The 22,213-nt window shown below is 42.4% G+C and overlaps 1 protein-coding gene across 2 annotated transcripts in view; it reads right to left on the bottom strand.

The window, feature by feature from the left end:
• Nucleotides 1-22,213, bottom strand: part of ATP11B (ATPase phospholipid transporting 11B (putative)) — a 178,029-nt gene that overhangs the window by 135,015 nt on the left and 20,801 nt on the right. For both annotated transcript variants that reach the window (XM_075861675.1, XM_075861674.1), the window contains exon 2: nt 3,174-3,290. In XM_075861675.1, coding sequence (XP_075717790.1) covers nt 3,174-3,290 — 117 coding nt within the window. The remainder of the gene's footprint in view (nt 1-3,173; nt 3,291-22,213) is intronic.

Raw genomic sequence — 22,213 nt, 5'->3', positions numbered from 1 at the left:
TGCATATTTATGAGCATTTTGTATCTTGAAGCGAAAACAGGGCTGAGACGTAGTACAATACGGCAACTAAACTTGCTAAAGTGGACAGGTTTGTATGGATTTTTTCAACAAAAAGACCGAGCTGTGTGTGCTATGCGAAAGCGAAGTTAGCCGGACCTCAAGTGTGCGCCGCCACTTTAGAGGCAAAGAATCTAGCTCATTTAACGATGAGTGTTGGGCATAACTTCCAGAGAAATTTGACAGCATTGCCAATGCAATATTCAGTCTTTGGGTCAACGCGTCTGTGTGAGCAGATCTTCTCACACACAAATTCTATCCTCTGCCCGTTCGTGAAGCATGCAGTGAGGACTGTGTTCAGCTCGTATGCACCACAGACGGATAATCTTTGTCAAATAAAAAAATAAAATTTTAGAATTACATGTAAAATAAAAAGTAAAAAGTGGACTAACCGACCGCAGTGTTTACACTAGACTGTGGACTGCTCTTGGTTACTCCAGTCTAGTGTAAATGCTGCAGTCGTTCCGTCCAAAGAATTTTGTCAAGTTACAGCTGTGATAGAAATTTACATAATTGTTTATGGACTACAGTTTCTATCTGTTTTGTAAATGGTTTTCTCTGTAGACTAAAAAGAAACAGGCATGTACAAAATAATCACTTTCTATGTGGGGAGAAAAAAAAAGAATAAAAAAAAAAAAAACACAAATGGAGAAATGAAAAGTTGTAACCAAAATTCCAAACAAGTAGCATGATCTTAGAGGAGGGTTGTGTCACGCTACTCTGCAATTTAACTATATATGAAGATGGGTTCTCACATTGCGGTTAAAATGCCATTTTTGCTGCAAACTACAGCAAAACAGCACCATTTTGTCATGAAATGGCACAGTTTTTCTGCGGTTCGGGGAAAAAAAAAACTGCATTTTGACTGCAACATGAGAACCAAGCCTTAAAGGGAATGTGTCGCTAGAATTTTTTTTTTTTTTTTTTTAGTTAAACAATTAATATCTGAGTGATTACACATTTTCATTTTTTCACAAGTCAGGAAATATTATAAATTAGATTCTAATTTATAGCATTTCCATGTGCTGGTCACTAGAGGGAGTAGTTCCCGAAATTGCAGCATGGTCAATGTGGTAAAGCAACCTCATTGCTTTATGCTACTAATTTGGGGCGAGACCCACTCGCTCTAGTGTCCTCACACAATCCCCCCTCCCTTATTCTGGCTAGTGCCAGGAGAAGGAGGGGGTTGAATCTTCAAACCTCCTACACTGTGTGATGCCATTTTGTAATACAAATGCACAGCATAGGAGGATTAGATACAGTGTAATCAGACCATATAACACAGACATACATGAACGTAAAACACACATCACATACACAAACATAACTTACCTGCTCCTGCCGCTGCCGCCTCCTATTCCTTGCGCCTTCGCATATGGCCGGAAGCCGCGGCAGGAAGTCGTCATATCACTGTCCGGCAGCGGCTTCCGGTCCACAAGAAAATGCCACCGGAATTCGCTCTGCTAACGAGCTTCGTTTTGGTCTGTGTGGGAGCGGCGTTCCCACACAGACGGCGTACGCTGCAGTGAATGGAACGGCTCCCGTTCCCATTCTCTATGGGGATGTATGTGCCGTATTCCATCTCTGTATGTGTCGTTAATCGACACATACAGAGATAAAAAAAAAAAATGGCAGCCCCCATAGAGAAGTAAAAAAAAAAAAAAAAAAACTAAAAAGTAGAACACACGAACACAAATAAATTGTATTTTTTATCATACTAAAAGCAATATGATAAAAAAAAAATAAAAAAAATGAATGACGCCTTCCCCTTAATCTAAGGCCCCATGCACACGAAAGCATTTTTTTCCTCCCGTAAATACGGGTCCTTTGTCACACGTATTCGACCCGTATTCCACCCGTATTTACGGACCCGTTTTCTCTGCACTAATCGGCAGCCACTTCTCTCTATCCAGCACTGATAGAGAGAAGGGGCAGCCCTTTCGGGCAGAGTTTCCGCAGCGATTGAAAGTAAAAGAAGATCATACGTACCACGGCCGTTGTCTTGGTGATGCGTCCCTCTTTTGACATCCAGTCCAACCTCCCTGGATGACGCGGCAGTCCATGTGACCGCTGCAGCATGTGATTGGCTGCAGCGGTCACATGGGATAAAACGTCATCCCGAGAGGCTAGACTGGAGGAAGAAGCAGGAAGTTCTGGGTAAGTTAACTTTTAATATTATTAACTCCAGTGGTAGTCACTGGCACGAGTGCTGAAAGACTTACTGCCGATCAATTAACTCTTTCAGCACCCTGGACAGTGACTATCCATTTACGTCGCCTAGCAACGCTCCCGTAATTACGGGTGCACACACATAGCCACCCGTAATTACGGGAGCCCCATAGACTTCTATGGGCCTGCCCGTGCCGTAATTACGGTCTGAAATAGGACATGTTCCATATTTTTTAACAGCCCGGGCAACTTCCCGTAAGCAAACGGGAAGGTACCCGTGGCCAATAGAAGTCTATGGGCCCGTAATTACGGGCGTTTTTACGTTCGTGTGCATGGGGCCTAACTTCCGTTTAGCAAATCCAGGGGGGTTCCAGCAGGTTGCAGCCGTAATACGGAACCTAAAATGCACTCGCATTACGGCCAAGGGAAACTGACCTTAGTGTGAAATTGACGTTTGTTAGTAACGCATGGTAAATATTTTTATTTTATTTCAAACCAGTGTCAGTACCATTAAGATTAGTTTCAATAAATAAAATAAAAAAACACACCAAAGAAGATATTTGGGGTGGACAAAAAGTTTCTTTTCATCTTGCTGGACTAATAGCTGCGTACTACATACTATTATAGAATTATGCTGCTTTTCCGTTTCCAACCCAGATACCTGGAATAAACAGTGCACAATATATAGCCACTTCAGACAGACGCTATTTAACCACAGGAACAGGTAGGCCTAAAAATAGATAATTATAGACCGGATTGAACCTTTACACACTAATGACTCATCATTCCTCTATCTAAGCTACATAGATTTTTACTAAGTCACAAGTCTTAGAGCTTAACATGCAATCTGTACACATGCTAACACCATCTACTCAGTACTCCAACTCACAAATAATAGTCTGAACAGACCAGACGTCTGACAACGTACACAATTTAAAGGAACTTACCTTAGATGAAATTATTCTGTTGTCTGCAAATTTTTGAGGAACATAATGGCCATGCTGAGGGAACCTGTTTGCCACATAAACTGTCCGAGTTTCACTATGATTTGGTGGGTCACATCCCTGAGGAACAGAGGGAACAGCATTGTAAGGTCACTTCGCCAAGTCAGATAAAACAATGAAAATGTTCCCACTTTTTCTAGAGCTAAAATAACCAGATTACATGGACATTACTATTCTAGTGAATTAACACCAGTAATTGAAATATAAAAAAGGGAAAAAATAAAAAACCACTTAAAAAGGCTCTGTCACCACATTATAAGTGCCCTATCTTGTACATAATATGATCGGCGCTGTAATGTAGATTACAGCAGTGGTTTTTATTTAGAAAAACCATCAATTTTGACGGAGTTATGACCTATTTTAGCTTTATGCTAATGAGTTTCTTAATAGACAACTGGGCGTGTTTTACTTTTTGGCCAAGTGACCAATCAGCGTCATACACTTCTCTCCATTCATTTACACAGCACAGTGATCCTGTGTTGTTCACTATGTGTAGTCAGATATACACACACTAACGTTACTAAAGTGCCTTGAGAGTTTATAGACATCTCTTCCAGCCAGGCCGGGATGTCTATTCACAATCCCGACACTTCGCTAACGTTTGTGTGGGACTTACAGCACAGCAAGCGTAATCTTGCCAGATCACGCTGTAAATCACGCTTGCTGTCATTAACTCCTATACTAAACGTTAGCGAAGTGTCGGGATTGTGAATAGACATCCCGTCCTGGCTGGAAGAGATGTCTATTAACTCTCAAGGCACTTTAGTAACGTTAGTGTGTGAGTATCTGACTGCACATAGTGAACAACACAGAATCACTATGTGCTGTGTAAATGAATGGAGAGAAGTGTATGGCGCTGATTGGTCACTGATTGGTCAGCGTCATACACTTCTCTCCACAACGCCCACTTGGTCAAAGATAAAACACGCCCAGATGTCTATTAAGAAACTCATTAGCATAAAGCAAACATAGGTCATAACTCCGTCAAAATTGATCGTTTTTCTAAATAAAAAAAACACTGCTGTAATCTACATTACAGCGCCGATCATATTATGTAGGAGATAGGCCACTTATAATGTGGTGACAGAGCCTCTTTACTACACGCACACTTCTCAAGCAGGTGATGAAGCAAGAGGGTACAGAGGTGATTGCAAAATAGATGGGAAGTAGCAAGAACACAGGCACAAAGCTCACACCATATCATAAAGAGAATACAGTAACAATATAAAAGGTGTGTGTACCGGCTCAAAATAAATATACAAAATCACCGAAAAAGGCCATACTTACAAATGGACACAGCCAGGCCAGAAATGCTGATGAAAGGGCGAGCAGGTGCTTTAAATAATAATAGCCACTCCCACTAGTCTTGAGGGGAGTGGTGTGTGGTGCATGGGATGTGTCCAAGAGAAGCGAATATACATAATAATGAAAAATACCTGGGGTATTGGTAATCATTTTGGCCAAAAGGACGCAAGCTCGCAATCCACTTTGATGCTGGGAGAGCATGGTGTGTTGTTGTTTGGCATAGCAAGCAGGGTAGCCCGCTCTATGAATTATCAAGGCGTCACAAATAGGCTTCTACCTGGCTATACACGTTGTGCCTCATGACGTACACACTATCCCTCCATGTTTCACTCACTTGCACTCCATTATCCATTTATTTCTATTGAGGCACTTCATTTATTACTGCCCCCTATATTTCACTCATAGTATTACACTTGCACACACACTATTCATTTATTATTTCTTACTACACATCCCATGCACCACACACCACTCCCCTCAAGACTAGTGGGAGTGGCTATTATTATTTAAAGCACCTGCTCGCCCTTTCATCAGCATTTCTGGCCTGGCTGTGTCCATTTGTAAGTATGGCCTTTGTCGGTGTTTTTGTATATGTCCCTGTGTTTTTATCGGTTCTGTAAATATACAAAATACCAGAAAACCTGGCAAATAAAGATCAAACACCAGGTGCGTCCTTTGAAATGTAATTTCCTGGACAGGAGGCCTTGGCATTGTTCAGTGAGTAGATTTCTTTGCTGCAGCTTGATGATTTACCTGTCAAATTGCTGCATATGACATTTAAAGGTGAATCGCTACATTACAGTAACGGTTAAAGTTTCTTTTTATGACATGCCGCTGAACGCTACACAAATACACCCTGTAACCCTATATCGTGATGACAATTAGAGACTAGGGTTATGTTTACACAGGGCAGGTAAGCGGCGTAAAAGCACACAGCGTATCCACCTTGCTATCAGCAAGTAATTCCATCCGAAATTGCGGTGCAGTGTTTCGGCCTGAATGTGCGCTGCAGAAAACCGCATGAAAAAAACGTAATAGTAATAATTACCCTCTGGCGTCCTGCAGGCCAACCTCCTGAAATGACTTTTCATCCCATGTGGCTGCTGCAGATTATAATTGGTTGAAGCAGTCACATGGGCTGAAACGTTATCCCAGGAGACAGCCTGGACGAAGAAGCACAGAAGTCTGGGTAAGTGGATTTTTTTTTCTCCCGGAGTTGCGATTTTTGTGGTAGAAGCGACACTTTTCCGCCACAAAAATCGCAACATCTGCTATTTGTTGCGGATTTTAACTCTCTTATTGAATTCAATAAGCAAAACCCGCTACAAAGCAGCAATTACGCAAATACAATTGACATGCTGCGGATGAAAAAACCGCAGGTCAATTTCTGAGCGTTTTTCCCGCAGCGTGTGGATGAGATTTGTTCATATTTCACCCACTCTGCTGCTACTGTATTCTGCTGTGGATTCTCCGCAACTAAATCCGCTGTGGAAAAGCCACAGTATTTACACTATGTGTGAAATGTGAAACCGGCCAGGATATGCCATAAATGTCCAAAGGATGCGGGACCCACACTCATCTCTAGAACTGGACCCTCTGAACCCCGTTATACCTTTCTTGGCTCCAGCTGCTTCCAGGGCCACTTCCTGATGACGTGGTCGGGAGTTACGGAAACAGTCAAGCTCGCTATAGTTTGCCGTTTCTGTAACTCCCATAAAAGTGAATGGGGGCTAAGGAAATCGCGTAGCATGCCGAGCTACGCTGTTTACATAATTCAGGAGCTACAGAAACAGCGTAGTTCACCATGGTTCCATAATGAAATATTGAAAATAAAAGATAAAAAGTTAACAAAAAAAAAAACCCTTTTCCCATTTTTCCTCTAAAGTAAAAAAGAAAAAAAAAGTTCAAATTGGTATCGCTGCGTCCGTAAAAATCTGAACTATTAAAACATAGCATTATTTAACACGTACTTTGAACGCCGTAAAAAATAAAACCTTTAAAAAAAACACCAAAATCGTTGATTTTTGGTCAACTAAGCGCCCAAATTTTTTTTTATGAAAAGTGATCCAAAAAAATTGTGCTTTATATGTACCAAAAATTAATACCGATAAAAACTACAGCTAATCCCGCAAAAAATGAGCCGTCACACCGCTCGATAAAAAAGGTAAAAAAAAAAAAAAAAAAAGGTATTGCTCTCAGATTGTGGCGACATAAATCAAACAGAGTTTTTTTTCCTTAAAAAGTAGTAAAAAAAAAATATATATAAATTTGTTATCGTCGTAATCACATATAGCCACAGAGTAAAGTTAAGTTGTTTTTACCGCACAATGAAAGCCGTAAAAACGAAACCCAAAAAACAATTGAGGAATCGCCGTTTTTTCCAATTGCAGGCCGCAAAGAAGTTTTTTTCCAGTTTCCCAGTACATTATATGGTACTTTAAATGCTACCAATAGAAACTACAACTCCTCCCGCAAAACAATAAGCCTGCACACCACTCGATTGACGGAAAATAAAAAAATAATAGTTATGGATTTTGGAAGAGAAAATAAAAATGAAAATCTGAAAAATGGTTGCGGCGGGAAGGGGCTAAGTATTATTGCCTGTTACGACAAGGCCTTGTCCACATGATGCAGATTTGATGAAGACTTTGCATGCATTTAAATTGTAGCAAAACGTTCGACAAACTTCTGACATGTCAGAAGTTTGTATATGTGGGGGTCCGAGCACTGAGACCCCCACCAATCGCTAGAACGAAGCAGCTGAAGCGTTCGTGTGAGCGCTCAGCTGCTTCGTGTCTGTTCGGCTATTTTCGGAAATAAATGTATCGGTGTACGGACTCAATAGAACGTCTATGAGCCCGTACACGATACATTTATTTCTGGAAAATGCCGAACAGAAACTAAGCGGCCGATCGCTCACACGAACGCTTCAGCTGCTTCGTTCTAGCGATTGGTGGGGGTCTCAGTGCTCGGACCCCCACATATACAAACTTCTGACATGTCACTATGACGTGTCAGAAGTTTGTCGAACATTTAGCTACACTTTAAGCCAAAATCAGAATTGGATCCAGGAGACTCGACACTTTAAGGCTTTCTTTACATATTTATTTTGCAAATCAGCAGTGTGTGCATAAGGCCTAAAACTGACAAGCAATCTATTAGGCCGTATTTAATATTCATAACAACATGGTAGGCCTAGGGGCTTTTGTTAGGACCATCAGCAACCCGCGATCGCATCATGAGGGTGCAGATGGGGAACCGGCTGATCCCCCTTCCCTCTGTTAAACTCCTTAGACGTTGCGGTCGCTATTAAGAGTTACGTCCCGGATGTCGGCCATATAGCAGGATGTCAGCTGTATAGTACAGCAGGCATCCTCTGATAAAAGCGTGGGCACAGCTTCCAGAGTGGGGAACACAATAAATTACTGCTAGAGGAGAAATAGGGTACACTACACTGCTGCTGTTAGGACTACAGAGGGAGGGGTAAAACTTCAGAGCCATGTAAGGCCAAGATGGCAGATCACTGATTGGAATACATTTTATAATGTGCAGCTATTACACCACAACCACAACTACATTAGGTACAAAACATATTTAAAAAAAATAATAATTGTATAAAAATATATAATGGTATACGTAAACACTGAAAAAAAATATTATTTTGCAGGGTCCGTAACAATTCGAACTATTAAAATGTTATTTATTCCACATGGTGAACGCCATAAAAAAAATTCGAATAAATTCCGGAATTGCTGTTTTTTTGGTCACCTTACAACAAAAAAAAAATAAAAATAAAATAAAAAGTTGTTCTAACCCCAAATGCTACTAATAAAGACTACAGTTTGCACCGTAGATACAAGCCCTAACACCTCCCCATCGATGGAACAATAAAGGTATGTTCACATGCAGTGGTTTCAGGCGTATTTCGAGGCAAAAACGCCTGACAAAAGAGAAGCTGAGCGCCTACAAACATCTGCCCACAGAAATCAATGGGAAAAACAGTATTTGGTTCATACGGGGCATCTTTTTACACCTCAGTTTTAAAAAACTGAGCGTAAAAAGAAGTAGCATGTCACTTCTTGAGGCGTTTTTTTGGCATCTGATTTCCATTGAACACTATGAAAACCACCTCAAAAGAAGCCTAAAAAAAACGCCTCAAAAGCAGCTCCAAATTAGGGTATGTTCACACGGCGGGGGTCCGTAACGGCTGAAATTACGGGGATGTTTCAGCCTGAAAACATCCCCGTAATTTCAGCCGTACCGGCATGTGCAGGCGCTTGAACGCCGCGTCAATTACGGCCGTAATTAGCGCTGCTATTCATTGGAGTCAATGAATAGCGGCTCCAATTACGGCCAAAGAAGTGACAGGTCACTTCTTCTACGCGGGCGTCTATTTACGCGCCGTCATTTGACAGCGGCGCGTAAATATACGCCTCGTGTGAACAGACAAACGTCTGCCCATTGCTTTCAATGGGCAGATGTTTGTCAGCGCTATTGAGGCGCTATTTTCGGGCGTAATTCGGGGCAAAAACGCCCGATTTACGTCCGTAAATAGGCCGTGTGAACATACCCTTAAAAGCAGCTTCATTTTCAGCTTCAAAAACGCCTGAAAATCGGAGGCTGTGTTCTCTGAAAATAGCTCCGTATTTTCAGGCGTTTTTGAGTTTGTGCGCACATACCCCAACAATGAAAATGAAGTCTCAAAATGTGGCGAAACGGCAAAAAAATATTTTTTGAGGCCGTGTTCAGATGCAGCGCATCCGCCCTGTGCGCCGAAGGTAATTCCAGGCAAAAAAACGCACCAAACTGTGGTGCAGTTTTTCGCTCGGAATGTCCGCTGCGAAAAACTGACCGCTCATCCCAGGAGACCCCTGCAGCCTGTGATTGGCTGCAGCGGCGGTCACATAGGATGAAGCGTCATCCCAGGGAGGATAAAACACTGACTCCTAAGTATAATATATTTTTGGTTTTCCGAGTTGGGTTTTTTCACGGCGGGATTAATGCGAACCTGCCGCAAGCAATGCAACAACTGCTATTTGTTGCAAGATTTACCTCCCCGTTGAATTCAATGGGGAAATCACACAACGAATAAGAAGCATTTACATAAATACATGCTGCGGAATAAAACGCTGCACTGCAAGTCAATTTCTGAGAGGTTTTTCCCACTTCTCATTTATGATGATGCTGGGTTCACACGACCTATTTTCAGGCGTAAACGAGGCGTATTATGCCTCGATTTACGTCTGAAAATAGGGCTACAATACGTCGGAAAACATCTGCCCATTCATTTGAATGGGTTTGCCGACGTACTGTGCAGACGACCTGTAATTTACGCGTCGTCCTTTGACAGCTGTCAAACGACGACCCGTAAATTTACTGCCTCGGCAAAGAAGTGCAGGGCACTTCTTTGCCACGTAATTTGAGCCGTTCTTCATTGAAATCAATGAAGAGCAGCTCAAGATTTACGAGCGTCACAGACGCCTCGCATAATACGAGGAGGAGCATTTACGGCTGAAACGAGGCAGCTGTTTTCTCCTGAAAACAGTCTGTCTTTTCAGACGTAAAAGCCTCTCATCGTGTGCACATACCCTAAGGCTGGGTTCACACGAGCACATTAACGTCCGTAATGGATGGACGTATTTCGGCCGCAAGTCCCGGACCGAACTCAGTGCAGGGAGCCGGGCTCCTAGCATCATAGTTATATACAATGCTAGGAGTCCCTGCCTCTCTGCAGGACATCTGTCCCGTACTGTAATCATGTTTTCAGTACGGGACAGTAGTTCCACGGAGAGGCAGGGACTCCTAGCATCGTACATAACTATGATGCTAGGAGCCCGGCTCCCTGCACTGAGTTCGGTCCGGGACTTCCGGCCGAAATACGTCCGTCCATTACGGACGTTAATGTGCTCGTGTGAACGCAGCCTAAGTGGGATGAGATTTGTTTTATCTCATCCACTTTGCTGCTACTGTATTTGCTGGGGATTTTCCGTAACAAATTCCGTTGCTGAAAAATCCGCAGTATTTACGCAACGTGTGAACTTGGCCCTAACAGTGTTTATATTTTGTAAAAGTAGTAAACCTAAAATAATATATAAAATTTGTTATCTACGTAATTGTCCTGACCTGCAGAACATGCCATTTTTACCGCACGATAAACACCATAAAATTGGAACTACAACAAAATAGTTATTACAATCCCACACTGCAAGAATTTATGTCTACCATTGAAGATCCTTGGATCAGGATAATTTGCTGCCACCCTGATCATCATTTATTATATTTTTTAGAGTGCTGCCGCTTTCTTTTAAATTATATTATTAGGTCACGGACAGGCCGCAGAGTACAATCCGCAATCATGGACCATGAACACACAACATGTCCATTGACTTCAATGAGCCCGGACAGCAATTGTAGTCTGTAAAAAAACATGTCCTAAATTTTTTGCGATCCGGGCAATGCACGCCAATTGCGGATAGTATACGGGCGCAAATCCACGGCCGTGTGCGTGAAGCCTAGAAGTGAGCTCCTTATGCATCAGGGGTCATGCCCTGGAAGAAGCCAATTTTGAAACTCTAGTTGAGCAATACTTGGCTGGAGACAAGCGTGGACATATGTTGCGCATATTTTATAGTCTGATGTTTGCGAGTAAAATAAAACACTGATTTAATGTTCATTACAAGTGGACTGCAATATATCCCCCTTTGTGATTTTAAGTAAAGGTATATCAGACTATATTTTAATATACTTAATTCGATCTCGCCCGTTCGGGCAGGTCTACCGGAGGTAGCTGAGAGCAGGGAGATTTAACTGCTCCCGATGCGGTTTATTTTTTCAGATGCAGCACAGTAAAAAGGCCACTGCATCGGAATAAAGCCAGTTAAGACCCTGTCCACATTATATTAGTGATGTAAATGCTAAGAATATCAATAGCGCTCCATTAACATGACGGAGGCCAGAAGCGACCATTATACGTCGGTATACCTATAATAAGAAAAAAAGCAAGGAATAGCATAGTAGACTACGCTATTATATGCAATGGTATATGTTATTCTTACAATGGGAGCCTATGGACTCCTTCCACTGGAGGTATAAGTCAGGAGCTTTTCTCAGTGTATACAGTGAAGGAAATAAGTATTTGATCCCTTGATGATTTTGTAAGTTTGCCCACTGTCAAAGACATGAACAGTCTAGAATTTTTAGGCTAGGTTAATTTTACCAGTGAGTGATAGATTATATAAAAAAAAAAAAAGAAAATCACATTGTCAAAATTATATATATTTATTTGCATTGTGCACAGAGAAATAAGTATTTGATCCCCTACCAACCATTAAGTGTTCAGCCTCCTCCAGACCAGTTACACGCTCCAAATCAACTTGGTGCCTGCATTAAAGACAGCTGTCTTACATGGTCACCTGTATAAAAGACTCCTGTCCACAGACTCAATTAATCAGTCTGACTCTAACCTCTACAACATGGGCAAGACCAAAGAGCTTTCTAAGGATGTCAGGGACAAGATCATAGACCTGCACAAGGCTGGAATGGGTTACAAAACCATAAGTAAGACGCTGGGTGAGAAGGAGACAACTGTTGGTGCAATAGTAAGAAAATGGAAGACATACAAAATGACTGTCAATCGACATCGATCTGGAGCTCCATGCAAAATCTCACCTCGTGGGGTATCCTTGATCCTGAGGAAGGTGAGAGCTCAGCCGAAAACTACATGGGGCGAACTTGTTAATGATCTCAAGGCAGCTGGGACCACAGTCACCAAGAAAACCATTGGTAACATTACGCTGTAATGGATTAAAATCCTGCAGTGCCCGCAAGGTCCCCCTGCTCAAGAAGGCACATGTACAGGCCCGTCTGAAGTTTGCAAATGAACATCTGGATGATTCTGAGAGTGATTGGGAGAAGGTGCTGTGGTCAGAGGAGACTAAAATTGAGCCCTTTGGCATTAACTCAACTCGCCGTGTTTGGAGGAAGAGAAATGCTGCCTATGACCCAAAGAACACCGTCCCCACTGTCAAGCATGGAGGTGGAAACATTATGTTTTGGGGGTGTTTCTCTGCTAAGGGCACAGGACTACTTCAATGGGAGAATGGATGGAGCCATGTACCGTCAAATCCTGAGTGACAAGCTCCTTCCCTCCACCAGGACATTAAAAATGGCTCGTGGCTGGGTCTTCCAGCACGACAATGACCCAAAACATACAGCCAAGGCAACAAAGGAGTGGCTCAAAAAGAAGCACATTAAGGTCATGGAGTGGCCTAGCCAGTCTCCAGACCTAAATCCCATCGAAAACTTATGAAGGGAGCTGAAGATCCGAGTTGCCAAGCGACAGCCTCGAAATCTTAATGATTTACAGATGATCTGCAAAGAGGAGTGGGCCAAAATTCCATCTAACATGTGTGCAAACCTCATCATCAACTACAAAAAACGTCTGACTGCTGTGCTTGCCAACAAGGGTTTTGCCACCAAGTATTAAGTCTTGTTTGCCAAAGGGATCAAATACTTATTTCTCTGTGCACAACGCAAATAAATATATATAATTTTGACTGTGATTTTCAGGTTTTTTTTTTTAATATATAATCTATCTCTCACTGGTAAAATTAACCTAGCCTAAAAATTCTAGACTGTTCATGTCTTTGACAGTGGGCAAACTTACAAAATCAGCAAGGGATCAAATACTTATTTCCTTCACTGTACGTCAAATGGAGGGTCTTTGTAATATTGCAACTATAGGGATTCAGGCCCTATTCACATGAGCTAAGGCCTAGTAACTACACAGGCCTGATAAGGGTAAGGGCTTGTCCACATGTAACGGAGTTGCTTCAGCAAATTTCTGCAGAATTTCCGCTAAAACTAGCAGACCATCCGCTGCGGAAAAAACGCACCATTTCCTGTGTTTTTTACTGTAGAAAATTATGTGGATTTTGCTGCGTTTTTCTCTATGCTGGGAGATGGTGACATTTCCTCTGAAAAACGCAGCAATTCAGTCCACTTTCCGCAGCAAGAATTGACATGATGGTACGAAAAAAAACGCACCGCGGGAGAAATTCGGCTCGGAAATTTTACGCAGCGTATGGGTGAAATTTGTTGAACCCCACCCACTTTGCGGCTACTGTATTCTGATGCGTATTTTCCATCCACAATTCCGTTACGTGTGGACAAGCCCTTAGAGGTGAACAACAGCGGACAGGAGATTTATTATGGTTAAGTATATTTTTGTTTTTTTCCCTTCTCTGCAGATTCCCAGGACTTTGAACATCATTTTCATTGACCAAGAAAAAAACCTTTAACCCTTAACCCCCTTATCAGTCCTCTGCAGCTGCTAGTTCGTGCAGGACGGCGGATATATCCGTCCTGTGATGGCGCGGGTACTGCCAGTGTACACAGCCTGGCTCCTGCTGCAGCACTTCGATTCCGGCAGTTTAACCCAATAAATGCCGCCGTCAATAGTGACAGCGACATCTAATGTGTTTGACAGAGGGAGGGAGCTCCCTCTGTCACCCCATCAGCGCCCCCGCAAAGAAATGACCGGGCCATTTTGCACATTAATGACCAAGGATTATTTTTTGTTTTATCACCGCCGCATTCCAAGAGTTGTAAAAAAAAATTTATTCCGTCGACATAGCCGTATAAGGGCTTGTTTTTTGCGGGACGAGTTGTATTTTGTAATGGCAGCATTTTTAGATGCTTATAATATATTGATTAACTTTTATTAACTTTATTTTAGGAGAGAATTGAAAATAAGCAGCTATTCCAGCATTGATTTTACGTTATAAATTTACACCGTTCACTATGCAGCGTAAATAACATGTTCACTTTATTCTATGGGTCGGCACGATTACGGGGATACCAAATATGTAAAGGTTTTATATGTTTTCCTACGTTTGCACAATAAAAAGCCTTTTAGAAAAAAATTACTTGTTTTTGCATCGCCGCGTTCCAAGAGCCGTCATTTTTTTATTTTTCCGTCGATGTGGTCGTATGTGGGCTTGATTTTTGCGGGCCAACGTGTAGTTTTCATTAGTACTATTTTGGGGTGCATAGGACTTATAGATGAACTTTTATTTTATTTTTTATGGGGGGAATGGGAGAAAAGAGAGAATGTTGCCGTTTTTTTTGGACGCCGTTCATCCGGCGGTTTAATTAATGTGTTCATTTTATTGGTCAAGTTGTTACGATCGCGGGGATACCATATATGTGTGTGTGTGATTTGCTTTGACACTTTTACTGAATAAAACCACTTTTTGGGCAAAAAAAGTAGTTTTATTTGATTTTGACTACTTTATATATTTTTTTTTCCCACAAACTTTATTTGACATTTTTTTATTTAAGTCCCACCAGGGGACTTCACTATGCGATGTGCCGATCGCATATATAATGCTTTGGTATACTTCGTATACCAAAGCATTATTGCCTGTCAGTGTAAAACTGACAGGCAATCTATTAGGTCATGCCTCCGGCATCGCCTAACAGGCATTTGCTGAATGCAGACATGGGGGTCTTTTGTTAGACCCCCGGCTGTCATGAAAACCCGACGGCGACCCGCGATTTGTTTGCGGGGGCGCCGATCGGGTGACAGAGGGAGCTCCCTCCCTCTGTCAAACACATTAGATGCCGCTGTCACTATTGACAGCGGCATTTAATGGGTTAAACTGCCGGAATCGGAGCGAGCTTCGATTCCGCCAGTTGCAGCAGGAACCAGGCTGAGTATAACAGCCGTGCTCCTGCCGCTGATTGCGTGGGTACAGTGTCAGCACCCACGCCATCACAGGACGGATATATCCGTCCTCCTGCGCGAACTAGCAGCTGCTGAGGACGGATATATCCGTCCTTCGGCGTTAAGGAGTTAAATGAAAGGCATTTGGGCTAGCTCGTAACGGCATACTAAATCCCAGGCTACTAGTGTGAGACAACAGCAAACAGGGCCAGGGCTGGAGACGGCACATCTGAACAATTATTTTCAGTTTGCTTTCAAATTAAAGTTTCTCTGCGCGCCATTGTCTGGTCACTGCAATTGGCCCCTCAATATTTTGTCAGCCAAATGTATATCTATTGTAATATGGTAGTTAGTTAATTGATTGAATTGCTGAAAACTAGGTTTACAATTCATGATCACTGCTTGAAAGAAAAACGTTAACATTTTCAGTGTCAACTGACAGTAAGGCCCCATGCACAAGAACGTAAAAACGCCCGTAATTACGGTGTTAAGGACGACATTAAAATGAACGGCTGCTACATTTCATTTCCACGATACACATTGGTACTTTTGTACTAAGGATAGGTTCAATTAACTTTTTGTTAGCCTACGTTTGACATACACGGCGGGAAAAAGCTTCCGACATATACGTTAAACGTAGGCAGTGACGGATGAGTGGCATCATTCACCCATAGGCTATAATGCTATCTGTCATGAAAGGTATTGAAAGACTCACGACGGATCGGTTAAACGGATGTGGCATCAGTAACCCATATGTGATCGATATCCATCTATATCTCCCTCTAATTATACATGCGGTCAGCACGATGTGATGAGACCAGCGATGCACTAATGATTGCCGGCACTGAACACAGAACATGGCGGGCGCAATACAAAACATCCCCATGTTGTCTTCAGTGCCTGCGCCGCCGCTCATTAGTACAGCACCGGCCGCATCACCTCATGCTGACTGTGCGTACGCACTTATTGCCAGGAGCGGGGGCAATGGCTGTATTACACAGCCGCAGTCCCGTTGTAACGGCGGAGATCAGAGAAATCTCCCATCTCCGCCACTATTCCCTTGAATGCTGCGATAAAAGCGGACCAGAGCATTCAAGGGGTAAATAAGAAGGGGGATACCCTTTGGATCAAGTTGACGGATCGAGCCATACCATATATGGGTAGACAGCTCAGGGTCCATTGAAGGACCCCAGGGCTGTCTGACGATATTTCCTGGCAGGGCATACTGAGGTATGTCCTAACAAGTGCCTGTGTACTATCAGTACACACGATAATATACTGGCATATAGACATATGCAAGCACATTAAAGTTTAAAAATAAAAAAAGTAAAAAAGAAATATAGTAATGTTAAATTAAAATAAAAACTTTTTTTTTTTTTTTTACAACAAACATTAAAAGTCTCAATACATGAGATATATACATTTGGTATAGTCGCATTCGTAATACATTTATAGCATCATTTATGTTTACGCTGTTCTAAAATAAAAACTGCTTTCTATCACTTATTAATGTGAGGCACGAGGGATTATGAATTTTGAACCTCCGTGTGCCTCACATTAGTAGTAATTAACTCCATCATGTACCTCACACATTAACCCAATGCTGCGAAAGCAACAAAGGAGTTTTTTTTTAACAGGTTCCCGACCGCTGGCCGTAAATATACGGCCAGCGGTCAGGGTCTCTAAAGTCCGGCGTATAGTATATATACGGCCGCACTTCAGAGACTGTGCACGCGGGATCGCGTGCACACAGCTCTATGCCCTGGCTGTTGCTAACAGCCATGGGCACTGGGCAGAATGTCAGGGGTCAATCTTTTGGCCCCTGAACATGTGATCGCTGTGACAACCAATCACAGCGATCACATGCATTTCTGCATAGAAAACAGTGTGCACGCGATCGCGTGCACACAGCCCTGTGCCCTCGCTGTTACCAACAGCTCTGGGCACTGGGCAGAGTATCAGGGACCAATCTGATGGTCCCTGAACATGTGGTCGCTGTGAAAACCTATCACAGCGACCACATTTGTTTTATTTTGACTTTTCTGGCAGTAAATCTCCTGCCTCTTTTCTTCTCCTCAAACATTGTTTCAGTTTGAGGAGAAGAAGAGACTCGGGAGAATTGCTGCCAGAAGATTACAGTTACAGTTACACAAAAATTACACTTACACTCTAAAACATTCTCTGTATAGATAGATTTCTATCTATCTATACAATCTATCTATCCATCTATCTTTTTTTCTATCTATCTACCTTTCTTTCTTTTATTCTATTAGAATAGGCAGGTAGGGAGTATATAATTATATATATATCCACATATATATAATATATATAGCAATAGCGGTTTATTTTTTTGTTAGCGGTAGTGTAGATATATATAGCAGTTAGCTTGTGTGTTTTATAAAAAAAAAAAAAAAAAAAAAATTTGTTTAGTTAGTGTTAGTGTTAGTTACGTTATGGCGAGGAAGTTGTTTAGCGCCGAGGAGGCATACGCCATGCTGTGGTCTGAGTCGGAGACCGCATCAGAGATGGCGTCCGAGATGGAACCTGTTTTAGGTAGTGACGATGACAGCGTCACTTCAGGTTCATCTTCAGGGGACGTTGTCCCTGATGCAGTCGAAACTGCAGAACATGAAAGCGCAGGGCCAAGTAGCGCTGTAGCACGGGACAGCCTGGTCCCTCCAGTCCAGGCTCTTGTATGGGCACCTGCCCCATCTTTTGGGCCTAGAATCCACGGATTTACGGCCACTCCTGGCATAACCGTGGACAATACAAATTTTGTCCAAATGGATTACTTCCATTTATTTATAACGGACGACATCCTAAATCAGATTGTCCACGAAACAAATTTATATGCCACGCAATATATAAGGCAGAAACCTTCATCCACCCATGCCAGAGATTGGACGCCCACCAATTTGCAGGAATTAAAAAAATTTTTGGGGCTCACCCTAAATATGGGTATTGTCAAAAAGCCCTCCATTAGGTCTTACTGGTCAACAAGACCCGCCCAAGCCACCCCAGTATATTCTGCAGTAATGCCCAGGTCTCGTTATGAGACAATAATGAGGTTCCTCCACTTCAATGACAACGCACAGGCCCCCCCAAGTACCGATGCAAGCCGGGATCGGTTGTTCAAAATAAGACCGCTAATAAATTCCCTGAATAATTTATTTCTGCAACTCTACACCCCTGAGCAGAATGTAAGTTTGGACGAATCCCTCCTCAACTTTCATGGCAGACTTAGCTTTCGCCAATATCTACCTTCCAAAAGGGCAAGATATGGCGTTAAGCTCTACAAATTGTGTGAAAGCGGGTCAGGATATACCACCGCCTTCAGGATTTATGAAGGGCGGGACCGCACAATAAATGTTCCTGGATGCCCCCCTGATCTTTCCACCAGCAGTAAGATCGTGTGGGAGATAATGCAGCCTCTACTTCACAAGGGGTACCACCTGTACTGTGATAATTTTTATTCGAGTGTGCCCCTGTTTAGGCATTTGCATGCTGCAAGGACTGGGGCATGTGGTACCATGCGCAAAAACAGAATTGGTTTTCCACAGCAATTAGTGGGGAAGCGCATGGTAAAGGGGGACTCCTGTGCTTATACATCTGGGGAATTGCTGGCGGTCAAGTACAGGGATCGCAAAGATGTGTATGTGCTAAGCACGATTCATACCGCAGGAACAGTGGCAGTGAGGGAAAGAGGGGCAACATCGGACAAGCACAAACCAGTGAGCGTGTCCGAATATAACAAGTACATGGGGGGGGTGGATTTAAGCGACCAGGTTTTACAGCCCTATTTAGTAAAACGCAAAACTAAAACCTGGTACAAAAAGGTGGCCATTTATTTGTTACAGGTGGCAATCCACAATTCATTTGTGCTGTATAAAAAAAAACAGAGGCAGAGACACATACCTGGATTTCCAGGAAAAAATTATTGAAGGCCTCATTTTTGATGTTCAGGACACCCGAGAATGCCCCCAGTCTGAGGATGTCACGCGACTGACTGAAAGACACTTCATCAGTCGGATTCCCCCAACAGCAACCAGAAGCAACCCCCAGAAAAAGTGCCGCGTCTGCAGAAAAGACGGGCACCGCAAAGATTCCCGATATTTCTGTCCCTCATGTCCCTCGCAACCAGGCCTGTGCATTGAGCCATGTTTTAAAAAATACCACACTGTTCTGAATTATTAGATTTTAGTTAATTTGTTGAAAATATATTTGCCCTACATTACGTTTTTATTTTTCCCATGATTTTACTCCAAGGGTGAGGGAGGGAATGGGTGGGGGGTGGATGTCATGTTTGATGTTTTCTAAAGTTCATCTGCTGGAGAGTCCATTTGCATTAACCTGCAATTTCTTATTTTAGAAAACCCCAAAAAATAAATTCCCATTATACCCCTAGATGAATATTTTGGGATTTCGGCTTCAAGAGCAGATATTTTGGAAGTGTTATAGCAACTCTGTTGAGTTTTGTAAAACCAGCTTTGAAAAAAAGCGATATGTGAAATAATCTTCTTCTATCCTCCGCCCTCCTACATCTCTATGTGATAAATAAGGCCACATATTTGGTATCCCCGTGCACGGGAGAAGTGGCAGAATGTGAACGGAGATTAATTTTGGCCGTGGTCTATACCGTGTGTGAAAAATACTAGCCTAAACTGACGCATTTGCTAAAAAAGTGCTGATTTTATTTTGTTCCATCTTATTCAAGAAACTTTCAGAAGAAAACTGGACTGTCTAAAAATATGATAAACCCCTTGAAGAAAACCTTGTGGGGTCTACTTGTGTGAATGAAGTCATTTATGGGGTGTTTCTAATGTTTCAGCAGCATTACGCCCACCAGAAAACAGTATGCGGCTATAAAATCAAATGCAAAATTCCTGGACCGAAAAGGCCAAAAAGCCTCCTTTTATGCCAAGCCCTGGCACATGCCCGCACAGCGAATAAGGCACACATATTTGGTATCCCCATGCACGGGAGAAGTGGAAGAATGTGAAAGGAGATGAATTTTGTCCGTGGACTATACCGTGTGTGAAAAATGCTAGCCTAAACTGACGCATTTGCTAAATTCTTGCATTTTTTTCCAAATTTGCCCACTTTAGAGAAAAAAATAAAAATGATATATACTGACAAATGCCACTAAAACAAAGCCCTATCTGTCCTTTAAAAAGAGTGTAAAATTCAAAGATGAACTTTATTCACCTGCTGAGTTATAGTCATCTAAAGAAGCGCATAGCAAAATTGTGAAATTTGCTCTGGTCATTTAGCTGTAAAACAGCCTAGTCCTTAACCGGTTAAGACAAAGAAGTGGAATATTCTGCAATGGCCAAGTCAATCACCAGATCTCAACCCGATCGATCATGCATTTCCCTAACTTAAGACAAAACTTAAGGCAGAAAGACCCACAAACAAGCAACAACTGAAGACGCTGCAGTAAAGGCCTGGCAAAGCATCACAATGGAGGAAACCCAGCGTTTGGTGATGTCCATGGGTTCCAGACTTCAGCCAGTCATTGCCTGCAAAGGATTCTCTACAGAGTATTTAAAGGAACAGTGTCATCACAAATAAATTTTTTATATGTTAAAGATGTTAGTGCTTTAATAAAAACGTTTATATTCATTTGTGTGTTTGTGTTTTACTGTTTCTTATTTTTACACTTTTTCTTCCCTATGGGGGCTGCCATTTTTTGTTCCATTTCTGTGTGTGTCGATTAACGACACACACAGACATGGAATACGGCAGCCACAGTCCCATAGGGACTGTGAACGGCTCCCGTCCCATTGACTGCCGTGTACGGCGTCTGTGTGGGAACTGCGCATGCGCCGCTCCCACAGTCCTATTCGAAATTGGCGCCGTCCGGCGCCATTTTCCTGTGGACCGGAAGTCGCGGCCGGACAGTAATATTACTACTTCCGGTCGCGGCTTCCGGACTTGTGCACATGGAACAGCGGCAGCAAACGGAGCGGACGGGCCGGAGGGAGCCGCGGCGGCAGGAGCAGGTAAGAGATTTCAATGTATGTTAGTGTTTGTGTGTGTTTACTACTGTATGTAAACCTACTACACTGTGGGTTACCTCAAAAAATGGCGACACACAGTGTAGGAGGTTAAACCTTTCAAACCCCTCGTTTATCCCGGCACTAGCCAGGATAAAGGAGGGGGGGATGCTGAGAGCTCACTAGAGCGAGGGCTTTTAACCCAATGTTGCAATGCTGCAATTTTCGGAACTAGCTCCATCTAGTGACCAAAAATGGGTAGTATTATAAATTAGAAAAAATTTATAATATTTCCTGACTCGCGAAAAAAATAAAAAAAATTTGAACAATGTTTAATCACCCACACACTAAATGTTTAATTTTTTAAAAAAAAACATGTTTTTCTGGCAACACATTCCCTTTTAAAAAAAAAACATTTTACTTGTGGTAATGTTAATTTGTCCAATTACTTTTGAGCCCCTGAAATGAGGGGGCTGTGTAGATAAATGGTTGCAATTCCGTAAGGTTTCACAGGAAATTTTTGTTCAACCCCTTGAATTAAACCTGAAAGTCTACACTTCAATTGCATTTCCGTTGTTTCATTTCAAATCCAATGTGGTGGCATGCAGAGACCGAATCATTAAGATTGTGTCACTGTCCAAATAATCCTGGACCTAACTGTATATATTTATTAGGCTGTCCTATAAAAATCCTTTAATATAGCAAAAAAAAACAACAAAGAAAACACCCACATTATTTAACCCGCAACCAAATTTGAAATTTCAGGCTCCAAATGTGGATACAAATATAATGGAAGGCAGCACTTGGATCCTGGGTTCAAATCTCCGACCAAGAACATGAGTATAATGATGGGGTAAGGAGACAGACAGGTGAGTCCTAATCTACCCGCCACTCAATCCCTGCCTACTTGCACGACCCGTCCTAGGCGACGGCGTACAACTGGGCGACGATCCCTA

This window comes from Rhinoderma darwinii, chromosome 4 (assembly GCF_050947455.1).
Source record: "Rhinoderma darwinii isolate aRhiDar2 chromosome 4, aRhiDar2.hap1, whole genome shotgun sequence".
In the NCBI taxonomy this organism is placed as follows: domain Eukaryota; kingdom Metazoa; phylum Chordata; class Amphibia; order Anura; family Rhinodermatidae; genus Rhinoderma; species Rhinoderma darwinii.
The sequence above is the reverse complement of the archived record's forward strand: the minus strand, read 5'-3'. Positions and strand labels throughout refer to the sequence as shown.